This window comes from Fukomys damarensis, unplaced genomic scaffold (assembly GCF_012274545.1).
Source record: "Fukomys damarensis isolate Sample0158 unplaced genomic scaffold, DMR_v1.0_HiC HiC_scaffold_15, whole genome shotgun sequence".
NCBI classification, from domain to species: Eukaryota; Metazoa; Chordata; class Mammalia; order Rodentia; family Bathyergidae; genus Fukomys; species Fukomys damarensis.
The window spans coordinates 61177524-61195427 of record NW_022900927.1 but is presented as its reverse complement, the minus strand read 5'-3'; the positions used below and the strand labels follow the sequence as shown (position 1 = coordinate 61195427).

Here is a 17904-nt window from a genome sequence, read left to right as displayed (position 1 = left end):
ATACTTTAAACAAAGAAACTTTACAGAAAGATTCAAACAATTTTAAAAAATCAAATGGAAATATTTAGGCTAAAAAATACACAAACTGAAATAAAAATTGCAATAGAAGACATCAATAGCAGAGTAGGTCAAACAGTATATTGGGCTCAAAGAAATGCACACTAATAGAAATAACAAAGAGGGCTCTTTCTTTTAACTCATCAAGCAGAAAGCACAATAAGCCAGAATTGTTCTAAAATACTTGTAATTATTAACTCATTTCAGTGGTTAGCACAGTGTGATGAGCATCTACTATATGACTGTAAAAACTTGTACATTACTCCATTATCTGTGATTCTCACAATAACCCTTAAAGGTTATTAGTATTATTCCTATTGTGACCACTTCTGAGAAACAGGAGGCCTCCCCATCTGAAAGCCGACTTGAATGTCAAGACCGAAGCTGATGTGCATAATATCCCCACCTGCAAGAGGGTGCTACCCTCAGCAAGTTGAAAGTAGGACTTTAGGTGAGGGGGAGAGAAAGAATTTACCCAAAAAGGAAAAGAACGTGTACTCTGGATGGCACATATAGTTTTTGTCCAGCATGTTTGAAATGTAATTCAATACATTTATATAAAATAATACACAATACATTTCTGTAGAAATATGCAAACTATAAGGAAAATATTTTTTTCTTTCCTTTCCAGTTTTTTATTTTGGGGGCTAAGTGCTTGTGAGCGGAATTAATTCATCTCGCCCTTTTGGTTTGTGTGTTTAAGAACTGACAGGGGCATCCAAATGGATGGTTAATGTGCAGACACTTGACTGGCTGTAAACTGCTTGGCAGTGTTCGCGCAGCAAAACTCCCCTAAGGGTTATGATGTCCCTGTGGTTTCTCAAGGCTTCTGGAGGACAGGGGTGTCTTATTGCAGAATGTGTCCCACCTTAGCTTGCAGGTTTAACTGGATTTTCTGTGTATCATTTCCAAGGTCGACCTTCTTTTACCCCAGCGTCCAAACAGCCCAGATAGATGCTTATACAGCTATGGACGCAGACCAGGCCAAAACACGGGCCGGGCAGGCTGATAGTTTGCCACCCCTTCAAACTGGTAGTGTTCAAATTCGAACCCTGGAACACTGGTGGACACCAGCCTGTGTGCTCCCATGTGTGGGCTGGCTCACAGCTTGCTCAAACCACTATATTTTATTTTATTTATTTTTGGGTACCGGGGATTGAACTCGGGTCCTCGTGCTTGTGAGGCAGGTGACGGCACCACTGAGCTAAATCCTGGCCCAATGTTCTAACCACTATAATATGGTGTAGGCACGATGCCACTTCTGAGATAATGTTACCTAAGATTTTTGCTTCTGTCTTTCTAGCATCCTCTCCATGCCTTTTCCAAAGCTTGCAAACTTTGATTACATCAGCAAGGAAACAGGGTGCCTTCCAGCCAACAGCCAGTGGGGACTCAGCATGTGAGCTTGAAAGCAGATCCTGTCCCCATCCGGGCTTTGAAGAACCTGACCTTGGGCGACACTGGTCTGGGCCTTGTCAGTGCCCCCGAAGCAGAGGTCTGAGCTGTGCCACGCCTAGGGTTCTGATTCACAGAAACTTGGGGTTAACAATCACGTGTGCTTTTAAGCCATTAAGTTGCAGTGACATGCTCTGCGGTGAAAGATTGAGATAAGAACCGAGTGGGGAGGAACGCATGCAGCACCGACCAAAGCTCACCTGTTCAGTAAGGCTATGGGGGGGTTGCGCCCCCACATTCGTGTGAGGGAAGCCTGATCTCCAATACGATGGGTCGGGAGTGGGTCAGGAGGTGAAGCCCTCCCATGCGGGCTGAGGTTGTTATTGTGGGAATGGGTTAGTTAGCGCAGGAGTGGATTGTTAGGAGACAGCTCTGCCTGTGTCCTTTGTCCCTCTGCAGGCACCTGCACGACCTTCCACTTGCTTCATGGGATGATACGGAACGAGTCCCTGCCAGAGGTGGCTGTCATGCCCAGGGTGCAGAATCATCAGCTGAATAAGCTTCTATTCTTTATAAATTACCCAGCCCATGGTATTTTGTTATGGTAACAGAAAACCGACTAAGACAACTACAATCACCCACCTCACAAGATAATTTGTTTTGGAAAATGTGCTCATAGGTAGGGCTTTGGGGAGGTGACTGGATCACAGGAGCACGATATTCATCGGTGGATGAGTCTACTGATGAGTTCATAGCCACATGTGATGTGGAGAGGTGAAATCTGGTCTGGAGAAGAGGTTACTGGGGGTGTGGCCTGGGAGGGTCTGTCTCCCTCCTCCCTCCTCGATCCCTCTCTGCTTCCTGCCTGCCCTGTCATGGACTGTTTCTCCTCTGCCGGGCCACCTTGCCTTGGAGCCAGCAGACCATGGACTGAAAGCTCTACAAACTCCGAGACAAGCTAGACTTTACCTTGTGGGTGTCAGATACTGTGTCCCAGCAACAAGAAAGTAACTAAGACAAGGACTAGAGATGGAGGGAGGGCCGCAGGAGGGAAGGGGATGTACACAGAATGAAGATGTGTTATGTACGTGTACCCATTCCTCATGAGGAATGTGACCATAGGTACTGCACACGTGTACTAATAAAATAAAAAGTAAATAAAAGAAAATGTGGCTCAGTAAGAACTTTCCACGACACAAAAGCCATATGTTGTGTTTTTGGCCTTTCTGTTTTTAGAATATGCAAAAACAGAAAAAGGGAAATTTTAAATCTATTTTTGTAGTTGGAGAAATAAAAATCTCAAAGCAAAAAAAAAAAAAAATGGATGACTTGAGCATCTTCTGTGCAATTGCACATAGCCTTCAGTGACCTCACTGCCTGCATGGTTAGAACTCTGAGCTACAAGTGGCAGAAACCCCTTTAATCAGCTTACGTTAAAGTGGGGTGTGTTGGCTTGCCCACCTGGGAGGCTAAGGGTATATCCAAAGCCCAACCTAAGACAACAAAGAATTATAACGGGTGCTTTTTTGACTCATGCTAGTTATTAGGTCCCATCAGGGCATCTAGGTGAATGGGGTTCTTGGAGGAGTTGGCTTGAGTCGAGGGCCTAGTGCTGTGGTGGGGAAGGAGGAAGGATATGATACTCCACAGCCTCTTGGTGCAATGGACTGTTATCAAAAGAAAATCGAGAGTTTTTTTTGGTGTTTCCAAAAGAGCAAGAAGGTTTACAGGGCCAGTAAAACACTAACTGTATTCCCACTTTCTACCCCAGCATCTCGCTAAAATCTTGCTTCCAAATGTGTACACCCTTCTCTCCAAGAGAAATTCTGATCGATGTGGAATACTGGAACACTTTATAATTTAGTGATGCGACAGTTTTGTTTTAACATAATATAATACTCACGGAAGAGTACAGATAGGTGAATTCTGACGAACTGAAGGCACCTGTGACCAGCATCCAGCTCAAGCAGCATGACCTACAGGAGAGTTCCACCTCTGTCCTCCTCTCCGGCCACTACCCCGTCCGGGAGCACACTGTCCACAGGGTCTGTCTTACTGATTTATGAAAGTTCTTTTGATATTCTGTGTATGAGTGATTTCTCTAATTATTGAAAGTACCTTCTTCAACTTTATGGCTGCTTCTTCACTCTGATGTCTTTTGGTGAACAGTTTTTTATTTTTACTTTTATGTTTAGTGGTGTGTGTGTGTGTGTGTGTGTGTGTGTGTGTGTGTGTTTGTGGTACTGGGGATTGAACTCAGGACCTTTCACTTTTGAGGCAGAGGGCCACACTACCGAGCTAAATCCCCGGCCCATCCTTCTTGATATTTGGAGCCACCTACTAACCCTCGAGTCTGGAGGAAACAGATATCCTTGACTCAATGTGGTTTTTGTGTTTTGGTTTTCTTTGAGACAGCTTAGCCAAAGGGAAAAAGTGCCACTGAGTACAATGGACTTTTGTCTGATGCTATTTAGCAGCAAATCACTCATTCTCTGAATCACTACAACTGCGTTGCAAAAGTTGGAGACTAATTCCTGCCACACCAAATATAATGACGGTGTTGTGAAAACCAAACAATGACAATAAATAACCATTAGATGGTGGAGTGCCTGTGATGTGCAAGTATTTATGGCCGAGTACATTGGCAGGATCTTTGGCAGTAAGACTGTGTATAGGGCTGGGGATTTAGCTGGGCTGGGGATTTAGCTCAGTGGTTCTGGCGCCTGCTTTGCAAATGCAAGGACCTGAGTTCAAGCCCCGGTACGAAACAAAGAGGCTGAGGCAGGAGGATGGCTGCGAGTTTGAGACCAGCCTGGGCTACACAGTGAGTTCCAGGTCAGTCTCAACCACATAGTGAGACCCTGTCTCAAAAACCCAGGACATCTCCGGCTTCTGTCTCTCAGAGGAGACTAGAAAGTATCATAAATGAGCAAAAGCTTCCATGGAGAAAATTAATTCATCAGGGAATAAATTCATTTGATCATCTGGCGAAAGCTGTCTTTTCTCTTACAAAGCACAGCAAAAGGTTTCATCAGGTTACATGGGAATGGTAAAACCAAGCCAGGACTCAACGCCAAATGTATAAAGGATTCAGAGGTTGAATGCCGTTCTCTAACGCGAGGGTAACATTTGGTCATGTCCACACCGACAGCTCTGTCTCGGTTCCTGCTCAGAACCGGACTACCTTTCCCACTGATCTTCTGAGAGGCCAACTGCTCTTCCAGACCCCGCCTTCGACTAATATTATTTTAGAGAACTGTTTAAGTGATTCTGTCAGAGTCACATTAGAAGACTCGTCAGGGAACCTGTCTGCTTACTTCCTAATGTTGTTTTTAACCAAATGTGACTTTATCCTTCTCCCCATCGGACTGTACTTTGAAAGATGTTAGATTGTATCTGAAGTCACAACCTCCCTCCCAGGAAGACTGGCGTGAGTTGAGTTATTTACACAAAAGTGCCTGGGTGTAGGGTTGCCAGAGTTGGCAAAAATGGCAGCAGCAACAACAAAACAGGGAACCTAGTTAACTGTGAGTTTTAGACAGGAAACAAACTTCTTCTTAATGTAAATAATTCTAATGCTTATATTAAATTCACATTTAACTGGGCGACTTTACTCTGTCTGGCAGGACTACCCAGGCCAGGTGCCCAAGATTATTCTAGAAACTTCTTTTGAAGTTGTTCCAGCAACTACTTTGTATAATGAAGGCATAACTGTCTTACAATGGCGTCTCTTGCGGTGACCGTCTTGAAGGGGGCAGCCCTCGTTACATGCTGAAGTTCTGAGATTCTGGCTCTTTTGAGGGGTCACCTTATCTTATTGTTAGACTTCACAACAGAGCCTCTACCCCAAAGCCAGCTTCACAGTTAACAAGCATAGAAAGTATGTGGGTTTCATTAATGTTCATTATTTATTGTACTTTGACTCTGGTCTTTTAAGTTAGCAAATAAACAGTTCCTTGTAACCTTTCCAAAGTCAACCTATGTCGATTTCATATGAGCTAGGTCAACTGGTTTTACTCAAATACCACAAGGAACAATTAACTAGGAAAAACCTAGAAATTTGTTTTACCACAATAAGAAGCAAAAAGGGAGATGCCCTATTGGTTCATGAGGCCCTGGTCTTCCCTTTGTTTCCCTGGCATTACTGGGAAAGGTAGGGAGGTGTGAGAATTTCTGAGGGAGCCTTCTGCTCCTCAAGGATGGTTATTTAACCATTATCTAGGAACTTCAACCTGTCATTTCAAAACCCACGCAGTAAAACAAGCAGTGCATACATTGCTCACTGGCCAACAGTGCCAAGTCTGTGGTGCATAAGAAACAGGTATTTTTGTTCCAGGTATCTTATTACACAGCCTGTTTTCCTGACACAATATCCCTTCTGTATTCCTTGGACTCAGTTTTCTTTGTGCTTTCAGTAGTAGGTTTTAAGAAAGGAAAAGATACTTTTCCACATAGAAGAAAAATCAATACAAGGATTTTGCTAGAAATCCGGAGAGGCAATAAAGATTTTTTTTTCTCATTCTATCAATAACCATGTCATTTGAAAAATGTAAGCTTTCTTGATTAGGCACTTTTTGTTTTTGAAGAATTGCATCTCGTGGTTAAAAAAATGAGATTTCTAAACTTTAAAGGGTTGAGAATTGTTACTGCGAGTCATGGCCTGAGGATGGAGAATAACAGGAACCTTAAAGCTGAAGAAACTGCTAGGAAGTTCAGAGAAAACCACAAGCAAATGGAAAAGAAAAAAGAAGCAATTATTAACTCCAGGAAAGGCCCAAAGTTACATAAGACTGTCAACTTCTTTGTCTACTCTGTCACTTAGATATGAATAATATTTAGGTAGTCAAATAAGACGTACGCAAAAATTTTCTCTAACAAATTATGACACATCTCTACTGGAGGGAAAGTGCGTGCAGGTAGGGAAAGGAGGGGACTATGTAGGAAAGCTTAATTCTTAGTTTCCCTCCTAGCAAGTTAGTAGAAAATACTGAAGCTTTCAGGCACTCAAAGACTCCAAACAAAGTAATTATAAGGAGATAGAAAGGTTAATTACCTTGATTTAATCCGTACATATTATATACATGTATTAAATATCACTGAACTTTAAGTATATGCTATTATGTGTTAATCAAAATTTTAGAAAAGTCTAGGGATGGAGATATTAACTACCTTGATTTGAGCATGGTACACTGTACAAACATATTGAATTATCACAAAGTACCCTTATGATACATTTGTACAATTAAAATAATGATTTTCTAAGTATAACCACATACTTTTGTAATCCCAGAGACAGTTGAGGCAGGAGGAAGGCAAGTTTGAGGGCTGCTTGGGCAACATGGTGAAAGCCCTGTCTCAAAATTAAAGGCTGTGGACACGGAGCTCGGTGCCTAGCACGTGTGAGGCTCTGAGTTCAATTCCTAGTACTGCAAAGCAAGCCAGTGAGCAAACAAGTATAATAAAAATAAGTAAATGAATATGAAAAAGGAAGGCAACAAGGAAGAAAGAAAAAAAAAGAAAATATCTAAGCTTGGAAACATCAAGAAATAGTTGTACTGTGCAGCTAGGTCAATATTCAAAAAAATAGCTAAAAGATTAGAAAGTGTTTTTCATTTTTTCTGGACAGTAGGAATCAGAGGCAAGGACGCTATTCTTTTGGTTAAAAACATTGTAATATGACTTGGGTTTTTGTCCATGTAGATATAGTAGGTGAACACATTTAAATTTTTAATATCATAGACTCCCCCAAACCAAGATCCCAAGAAAACAAATATCAAATGTTAAAAAAAAAGAAACAAAAGGAGGTGATTATTTGGAGGCAGGATATGATATATTCATAGTTCCAAGGAAATTTTTCAGTAAGAAGACTTGAAGAGCACAGCTCTGTCATTAAGATGGGACTTTGCACATTTCAATCGCAGTGAAAGTATGCGATTGACTCTAGCTCCACCCCAGCTTGTAGCTCAGGCTGGCCTTGAACTTACTGTGTAGACCAGGCTGGCCTCAGACTTGCGGTGATCCTCCTGCCTCAGCCTCCCAGGTGCTGGGACTTTAGGCATGGGCCCTCACAGCCGGGTAAGCATTGCCTCTTGGATGCGTGTGAAGCAGCAGCCTTGACAGAACCTACATTTCTGGTCTATCTAGCTTGGTTTCCCTAGAAATAAACATGAGAATTAAGTTTCAAGGCCTCATAGCCAGGTCCTTCCCTGAATGGAGGCTGGGCTGGGATACTGAGGTGTCCTTCTTTTCTTTGGACTGCACCTTTCCAGGAAGTGAAGTGGCTTGAATCGCATGTATCAGGGAGAGATTTGCCAGAGAAAGCACGCAGGGTACCAGGGAAGAGAACTCAGATGGACAGCAGGCCTAGACAGGGGGACTTTGCAAATACTCTGAATTCTGGAGGAAAAGAAAACTTAGTCCACCGGGCTTTGGTTGTCTGCCTGTGTTTTCTAGGTGGATAACAAAATCCTTGCAAATGCAGGAGTTTAGAAAGCACCCGGGGCAGGTCTGGGCATTTCTTCCTTCTGTGCCCAGCCACACTTCCCCAGAATCAGTCATCCTTCGGCATCAAACACCCACTAGCCAGGGAAAGTTCCCGTCCACCACCTGGCCAGGTGGCCACCCTCAAAAGAACAGAGGGACAGAAGGACCCCCACAGCGGCCGGGGCCGGACTCTGCCCTGTGGGAGACACTATTCATTGTACGCCATGGGCCCTTCTGGTCTTGGCAGCTCTAAACCCATCCGCTACGCTACCGGAGGACTGAGGCAGGGGATTCAGTGCGAAGCAGGCTGGCTGGGGGGTGGGCGAGGCCTGGTAACTGCAAAGCTCCCGTGTACAGGTACAGAACACTTCCCAAAGCCCTGCTCCTGGACTTCGCAGAGCGCTCTGGACGGGACGGCCTAGATCTGATGTCAGCCTGAGGAGCAGGAGATAAAAGAGGACAGTCAAGGATGGGGTGGCTGCTCCCGTGCTCCTTCACAGAAGCTCACTGTACTACTTTTCTACTTTTGGTTGGCCCAAACTTGCTCTGCAGAGCTCATTTCTTTTTCTACCGTTTATAAATCTAAAACCTCACCACCTTTTCACTTGTCTTGGCCAACTCTTTGTTCGTGACAGAAAGAACTCAGAAGCTCCCTCCAGAAGGAGCCTCCGGGCACCCCAAAGCCCAGGAACAAAGCTCGCTTTCTCTACTTCTGTCACAGAGTGGACTGGACCAGTCTTCTGCTGGCCAGGATCTCCCTAGCGTTTCTGGTCTCAACAGCAGTCCAGGGGCGCATCATCTTAAACTTGAACCACAGAGTAACTCAAATAGGTGTCGACCTTCATCGGGCGCCACCACACAGCAGCATTCATCACAAGACTTTATTAGATGAATATGAAGGTCGCTGGCAGACCATCTTTCCCAGATGTGTATTGTAAAGAATAAAAATGCCAGGACTGGGCTAGGTCCATGTGCTAACTGCAACAAAACAAAATAAAAAACAATTCTTATGAATGATTTTCTGCTCTTGTAGTCTTCAGAGATTTTCCTCATGAACTCCAGTCTCCAAAGTCAAGAATTGTGTGCGTGGAACATTTAAAAAAAATCTCAGCCCCTCGTCTAGATCTGATTCAATATGTACTATATATCGATGCTGACAGATTTACGTTCCTGTTTATACAAAAGTATCGAGGAATATCTGTTATAAAAACCTGGGTTAAATTAAGGCCGTTTTGGTATTTTTAAAATAATGATTGAATCAGGCAAAAGTCCCTGCTCTGAAAAACACTCTGAGGACCCTCCCAGAGGGAAAGGAGGCCACAAATCTATATATAACAGTTAATAAAATAACAAACGCTAACTTTCTGAGCATTTACTATATACCAGGAGCTGCTTTAAACACCCAAGTTGTGCTCATCCAATCTGAAACATGATTCTCAACACCATCCTAACACTTCATCTTGTGCTCAAAAGCCAGATTTTTTTTTTTTTACCGATTTTATGCAAACAGGTTGACATATTTACTGTACAATCCTGCTCAGTGCACTTGTACATTTTTTGGACTTTCAGGAAACAGTTGATTGGAACAGAGAGATGGGACCTTTATCACAAAATGGAGCCTTCCATGTGACTCAAGTTGAAATGCAGATGAACTGAAGAAACTCTTCCAAGATTAGAGATTTTGAAACTGAGAGGCTACTGCGACATAAAAATAAAGTGGTTCACCGGAGCAGAATTCTCCAAGCACCTCCCTGCTTATGTCGCTCATCTTAGGAACCCAGAGTGCTCAGAGAGACAAACTCAATGGGCTCAGTGGAAGACGAAAGATAGCCAGTAACACAGGCGCGAGTGGTGGCTTTCCAGCCACGTAGGCTCGCCCTCGGTGGACAGCAGAAGCCTGTCCTGAGACTCTCGGGTGCTTCTGGAAACAAAGGCGACACACAGTGAAAGACAGAGGTCAGCACCGCCTGCAGCAGCCCATCACTCCACCCAAACCAGAAAAGCAGGAGCCTCTCACGCCACAGAAGGGATGTGTTGTGTTTCTTTCTCCCACCAGCCAGACCCAGGGCCTCTGGAAAGTCCCAGCAACCAGAGCTGATGGGATCCAGAGAACAGGTCTCACCACACGAGCAGAAAAAAGAGCAGTCACTGCAAGCACAGCAGAGTCTAGCACTGGAAAGTAATTATCCCAAGACTACTATGATGACAACAGTGCCACTCATATAGGTTGGCTTCCTGACATTCTAGAATGTTCTTACCTTCTGGCCCAGAGTGAAGAATGGAAGCTACAGAAGCTGGGCATGATGGGACAAGCCTGTAATCCCAGCACTCGGGAGGCTGAGGCAGGAGGATCGCTGTGAGTTCGAGACCAGCCTGGGCTACATCCTGAGTTCCAGGGCAGTCTCAACTACGTAATGAGACCCTGTCTCAAAAAGAGAAAAAAAAGGAAAAAAAATAAATAAAAAAGAATAGAAGCTACAGAGGGAAGGAGGGGGAACAACTGATGTTGGCAGAAAGGAGAATCAGAATTCTGGAACTAGGAAGCCCTGAGTTTCCATTTGTGAAAAGTCTAGAAATTCAGTCTTACCCAAGGTCACACAGCAGTCAGTATTGGAATCTAGGTTTGGACTTCCAATATGATACTTTTTCACTTGTGATTTTACTTTCACACACACACACACACATAAAACATTTCAAAAATATTTGAAAATTTTAGCAAAAAAATTATAATCACAACTTTCTGGTAACCATCATCATCTTTGTGCTTTTCTTCCCAATGTTTATTTTCATACCTTTAATACAGCCGTAGTCATTAAGTATATGTGTTTCTGTTTTTCCAGAACATGTCTTCTTGTGCTGAGATCTGTTCTTTTGTTTTGTTTTCAGTACCAGGAATTGAACTCAGGGCCCGGCAGTCACTGTGCCGCTGAGGTACATCTTCAGCCTTAAGGTCTGTTCTAAATAACAATGTCACTTACCCTCACAGGACTCCTATTCTAGTGGAGTAAACACGAGACACACAGACGAGGTATAATATAGTCCCATTAATGCGGATGATTTGCTTCTCAATTCAGGCCGTTTAGGGTGGACTATCATAGGCTGAAAACGTACTTTACATTAATTTCCTCAGGAAAACACTTTTTTTTCCTTTTGGGCCCTCAGCACCCATTTATGTTTAAACAGCATTAATTATATTAAAACAGATACAATTATCCCACAAGTGAGTACTTACCATAGGACCTATGTTGATGCCCATGGATCATCTATACCTATAAGATACAGAATAGACATATTAAACGTTTAGTACAAAAAAGAAAAGACAAACAAGGAAGACATTGATGAAAATTACCACGATTACTTCTGTGAGTACTCAAAGGGAGAAACTCAAAACTGCCAAGATGGTGCCCAGGAGCTGGTGCTGACTGTGTTCAGTGGCTTCCTAGGCTCAGGAAATCCGATCCCATCCTCTTCGATGAGGGGCAGTGCTTCCCAGGCTAAAGTTGGAGCTTGGATTCAACCTACTTGTATCATCACACTGCCTTCAACACATTCCTATCCAGAGCAGGACTCTGGGGAGGTTTAAGGGAGTTTGTGATAAGTGGAGGGAAAAATCACCGGGTGAAGAGGCAGGGAATGGGGGAGATCACTGACGGGGTCAAGTCTTAGGCAGCCTCGGTCCCGAGGGCCTTGAGGTGCCCCGACATCTGGCTGGCTGTCTCATGCAGGACTGGCGCTTAGATTCCCTGAAGGCAGCTGGAGCCCAAGCAAAGGGAAGCCAAATGCTTCAGGCAGAAAAAGTTTCGCTAAAGACTGTGAGGTCGGATGTAAAAGGAGACAAAGGAGATGTCTGGCCCTCGCTCCTGCTAGAAGGGCCTTTTTGCTTCTAGGCAGCCACGCAGAAGAACCTCCTTTATAACCTCTGCAGCTGTGGTTATTTTGGTAGGGTCCACACACAGGTGACTCTCAGAGGCACAGAACTTCCCCCTTTGTCTCTGAATGCATTTCTTTTTAAGACATTGCCAGGGAGCCACCTGCTGTGTTGTCCCTCGTGCCGAAGTAGCTTTCTTTGGTTGTGGTCAGTCGGAGTTCGTGTCACGTGGCAGGGGGACTGACGGGTGGTTAGACTCAGTGTCATAAAACACCTTTTGGCAAATATAAGCAATGCCAGAGACTTAGCAAGAGTGGCTGTTAGGCCATTATTTATCTAGAGTCCATTGTCAAGTTTAGTTCTATTCTATTATGTAGTCAGCACCCTAATTCCCGAGAACTTTGACAAATAGTTACAAAGCTTACAAACATAAAACAAGCCCAAAAGATCAAAGCAAACACAATCTGTACAGCAGACTTGAACTCAGAACCACAGTGACCAAGTTAATTAAGGCCAATATTTCTGTAAAGCAAGATTTGTTCTGCCAAATGATATGTTGGGCAAATACTTAAGGATCTCCTCTTCTTATAAACCACTGTGAATTACCACTTTGGAGCGGGCACACACTTTACTAATGCCAAGACCAAAAACTACAATGGGGCAACTCCTTTAGAATTTCTTAGGTGCACATCCAGAACTGGAAACATTTTTGAATAGAGTGTACAAATGTTAAAGTCTAGTTTACTAATTAGGAACATTCATCGATTATCATAAGATTGTCTTTTATGACCAAGAGGAGCATGAGTTTGGCCAGTTATATTATTATAAGGAATATACAAGGTCACACTTTAGCAAAACAATTTAGTAACTTGTATATCATATTAAGACAAGCACAACAGACTACATTATACCAGGACAATCACATTTTTAAAAACAAGGAAAAGCACATAATAATAGTTTATGTAACCAGAATTGTAAAACAAAACTTTAAATAGTTATATATGTAAATGAATCTCCTAAGACTTATTTGTCCTACACATTTATTTCTAACAAAACAGTAAAGACAAATTATTTTGACGGATTTAAAACACCTTTTAAAGTTTTGTTGTAAATTTCACTAAGAACAAATCAGTATCTTAAACTTTACTGTTTTAAACAAAGATACTTAAGGGGCTGGGGATTTAGCTCAGTGGTTCCAGCAGCTGCTTTGCAAGCGCAAGGACCCAAGTTTGATGCCCAGTACCCAGAAAAAACAAACAAATTAAACAAAGATACTTATATTTCTGTATCACATTTTTAATTCTTTATGAAATATTTTTCTCAGAACAAACTGTCTCTGATTAGAAATGTTTTACTCAAAAGTTAATACTGTTAACATATATGACCAATTTACAATAAAAACATTACCCACCTTTACATTATTACAAAATTATGTTATCCCACACATACATTATTAATAGTTTTGAAACTGAAATTGTTGACTCACACTTGTGTCTCAAACTGTGTCATAGATGTAAACACTGGATGTCTAGAAAAAACATATAACATACTTGAGATGGGAAGAGCCGGAACTCTCTTTCTGAATCTTGGAAGGCTTTTCGTAAAAACAAGAGTTTGAAGAACGCAATTGAAGTAATTTAAGCAAAGACTAGACAGTAAAATAATAGCAGTTTATCTAGTACAGAGAAGCAAGCAAGCATTTTAGCATCTCTTAAAATTATTAGCATTAGGCCACATAAACAAGCCTACCAACAGGCCAGGGGTAAGTCATAGCTACCCCATCTAACAAGATTTTCCTCTTAAAACCAACTGTTATTACAGTATTAAATGAGTTGTGCTTATATGGATTATTAGCTTTAGCCTATTGTAAATTGATGAACAGATAACAACCCCAGCCACTTTGAGAATTATTATTTAAAGCTCATTTTTAAACTTGTTCTATAATTTGACAAAAATCTTCATTTTTAGATATTCATTGTCACTCTAGAATTGTTTCTGTGATGCTTACTAAAGGACCAGATATCTTTTGATCTTAGTCAGTGTTACACATATATAATAATCTATGAAATATATTAAATAGACCCACATCATTTGTACATATTAAGAAGCAAAGAATACGCTGAACAAATGTCTTCAGCATTTTCACTTAATAACAAATAGCTGAGAAGTTTGCTTACATATTTATGTATTTTAACAATCACCTCTACATTGTCTACAAAATAAAATATCTAACAAACACAAGTTCATTTCCAAAGACAATTTTTATTTTTAGTTCAGGAAAATCTCTCTCGAAAGTTGTAGTCAATACTTGGAAATTGTGTCTATGCACTGCAACAGAATATTATTTAAAAATCCTTGAAGGATTTTGGGGGGCTATGGAACTTGACTATTTATAACTGACCCCAGAAATTATTTTTTAACCAAAATCTCATATCTCCAAAGCAAACTTTCCCAGGTAAGAAGGGTGCCCCCAAAACGCATCCGCTTGAAGGCCTACAGAAGGAGTTTTACCAGTCTCAGGCATTGTCTTGGTTACTTTTCTCATTGTTGAGACAAAATACCCAACATCCAAAGCTGAAGGCAGAAAGGTTTATTCAGTACATAGTCACCTGGCTCCAGTGCAGGGTAGCTCGGCAGAGGGGCACCAGAGAGGAGAAACAGTCCATGGCAGAGCAGACAGGGAGCAGCAGAGAGCCGTGAAGCTACAGCAACAAGCCTCCCTTTCCCTTTTATCCCATCGAGGCTACAAGTCTTTTGGGTGGTGCCACCCACATCTAGGGTGGGGCTCCCCTTATCCACAGCCAGAAGAGTCTAAACCAGTCAGTGGACTAACAGTTGAGCACACCCTGAACCCACACTCCTGAGATCTACCACTTCTGAGAAAAAAGCCCCTCCTGTGAGTGCGTGGACGGCCCCTAGATTATGTCTAGTTGCTCCACTTCTCTCCCATAATAAACCACAGAGATGTCTGTTACCTAAGCCAACTTCTGCCAAGTAGAGTAACCAAGTAGAAGCTATCAGTCACTGGAAGCCACTCTAGTTTAAGAAAGCAGCCCTGAGAACATTCTGGAATAAACCAATCCTGAAACCGATGCAGCCATCTCGTAGACACGTCACAGGGATGGGAAACAGGGAGACCTGCACCTCTCCCTGTTACTCAGGTAAAGAGTAAGAGTTTCCCCTCCTTATACAGTCAGGAATTTAAAATACATCTTTGCTATGAACCATAACTTTTAAAGCAATGGCTAGCAAAATACTGCTTCTTAGGATCCCTCCTACTAATACTAGAAGCAGCCTTCATACGTAACATTCTGAAAAGCTAAACAATTTAAACTACTAAGTAAAAGAATGCTCAGCCAGTGTTATATTGATATGAGTCACATCATCTCAGGGTTCAACCAACTCTGATTTCCAGGAGTCGTTAAGGTCTTAACACATTCTTGCCTGTGATCCCAGCACTCGGGAGGCTGAGGCAGGAGGATTGCCATGAGTTTGAGGTCAGCCTGAACTTTTAATAAACCTTTGTAAAACTGAAAATATGCTTCTAAAAGTCAAACACCTAAAATGTAATCCTGATTGGCTAAGACAGGCAAAATTCATGCTCATAGTTTTGTTATAGCATTTAAAATGTTTTCTTAAATTATATGAACAAAACAGGCTTATGCTTTCTTAATTTCTTGTTTTTTGTTTGTTTGTTTGTTCTTTTGAGACAGGGTCCTGCTATGTAGTTCAGCCTGGCCTTGAGCTCACTAAGCTTATGCTTTCTTAATTTCTTGTTTTTTGTTTGTTTGTTCTTTTGAGACAGGGTCCTGCTATGTAGTTCAGCCTGGCCTTGAGCTCACTCTGTAGCCCAAGCTAGCCTCGAACTCAAGGCGATCCTCCTGCCTCAGCCTCCTGAGGACAGGTGTGTGCCATTATGTCCAGTGAAGCTTTCTTTATTATTGAGAGCTCTCATTTTTAAATTCATCTGGTACCATCTAAACAATAGGCAAACACATGTACACACACAGATGTTATATTTAATACATACATGCTCACCAACACACATAAAATAGACTTGAATTTATCATTTTCAAGCTTTTAAAAAGTTACACTACTGGCATGATGCTTGTTTTTACCGCCCCCTGCAATACTTAACCCTAAATTTGCATGTCTAAAGGTAGGATTCCTGGTTGTAGCCATGGGAGAAATATGTCTTGAAGGAGATTGCTGGCCCAGTTAATCTGAGATTGAATTTCCTGAAGAATTTTTTTTATGCATTCTTATAGATCTTCACTGATTTAGAAGCTCTTGTCCCAGGTTTCTAAGACATTTGTCATTGTGTTAAAATTTAGACACAGCTGGTCAGAAGTTTACACATCTTTTTTTTTTTTTTGGTACCAGGGATCGAACTCAGGACCTTGTGCTTTTGAGGTAGGTGGCTGCCCCACTGAGCTAAATTCCCAGCCCTGAGAAGTTTACACTTCTTATCCTGGGGCTCTGTTGCTCAGGGCCCCTAGTGTGGAAAAAAAAAAGAAACCAGTTTAAGGACAATACTCCCCACCCAGGAAAGCCCCGAGTCAGATTTCTCCATTTTTCTAGTTAAAGGAGTGAAGCGAAGGAAACAAAAATCAGTTTCCAGCCAGCTGAAGTTTTGGAAAATATTTAGAAACATAACTGGTCTACAATGAGCTGAGGACTGTTAGGCAAAACGAGGGGAAATTTAAACCCCGATGAACTCAGCAACATCAGCCAGTAGCTGCGTGGCAGCAGCGGTGGCCTGTGAGTGTCAGTAACCCAGGAAAGGGCAGGGAAAGCAGTTGTGTCCTCCTGACCAACTTACTCCGGAGGAGTAAGGGCCTCCTTCAGGGCACCCCGTGAAATCAGAGCGCACTCTCAGCCCTGCGCAAGGCCTACTGTGGTACAAGAAAGCCACCCTTTCCCAAGCCACAGTAACCAGCACTTTTCTAGGGACTTGTGAAGTAGCACATGCACTTTTATTCCTGCGCAGTTCACAACAGAGCTCCTCAAACCAGCGGTGACTCTGTCCTCGGAAACTCTCAAGCTAATCTCAACAAGTGGCTGGAGAACCTTGAACCCTGGGGCTCACAAAGGAGCCCCGAGCAGCTTGCAGCGCCAAATGGCCAACATAAGTGTACGTGGTACTGAAACCCTGCCGGACATCCTAGGATAAAGGTATTAGGAGAAAAGATAAGAGAAACAAAAGCAAACCGAAGCAGACCAAAACAAATGATTATTCCAGGGTTGGGGATTTAGCTCAATGGCACAGTGCCTGCCTTGCAAGGGCCTGCCTCTAAAGCGCCAAAAGAAAATAAAACAACAAATGAGTACTTCAAATCAAAATAAATGCTGGGAACGTGTTTTTTGACCTCCGAGATGTCCCAGACGGTGGGGACCCAGATGGTGCACCTCCTTCCAGGCAGGAAGCCAGGGCAAGTTCAACAGCTCCCCAAACCACCTTTTCCCTCTGCCAGCAAAAGCATTTATAGGCAGCGGATGTCAGGGGCGGGTGTGTGTGTGTGTGTGTGTGTGTGTGTGTTTGTGTGCAAAGTGTCCCCAGCAGCTGCTGGAATGTCACTGGAGTCCTGGCCATGGGTTTGGCTAGCTAGGAGCAGCCAGCTCAAGAGCCTTTCAGGATGCAGGGCTTTCACAGGCGCAGGGCGGTCAGCTCTCTGCAGGCCAAATCAAAGGAGGCCGAGAGTTCTGGTGAAAAGGAAAGGACAGATTTATTTCAGCCCGCTCTGAGGGGATGGAGAGGTCAGTTTGCCTCACATCACAGGGGCCCAGGTGGACACAGATCTTTGCTAGTAGGCAGGGCCCTGCCAGGACCGGATGTCTCATTTGCTTGTCCAGGGAATGAAATCGGGTCCGCGTCTGCAGATCCTGTCCTTTCCTGCAGGACTAGGGGAGGTGGGGGAGCCCTTTACACCCCAGAAGTTCGGAAGCCGCTGCCCGCTAGAGCGGGGCGGGGACGGAGAACCCGAGACAACTCCGGCCTGGAGGGAGCAGGGCAGCGCGCCGGCTCTCACTGGTCCCTCAGAGGGGTGTCGCCGGGGCCAGGAGAGGACGCGCGACCTCAGCCCCGCGGTCCCCTCACCTGT

General features: G+C 43.2%; 1 protein-coding gene across 1 annotated transcript in view; it reads left to right on the top strand.

Annotated features, from left to right (window-relative positions):
* The first annotated feature begins 17635 nt into the window (after positions 1-17635).
* Positions 17636-17904, top strand: part of Slc5a8 (solute carrier family 5 member 8) — a 48027-nt gene continuing 47758 nt past the window's right edge. The window contains exon 1 of the mRNA XM_033763500.1: positions 17636-17902. Coding sequence (XP_033619391.1) covers positions 17636-17902 — 267 coding nt within the window. The remainder of the gene's footprint in view (positions 17903-17904) is intronic.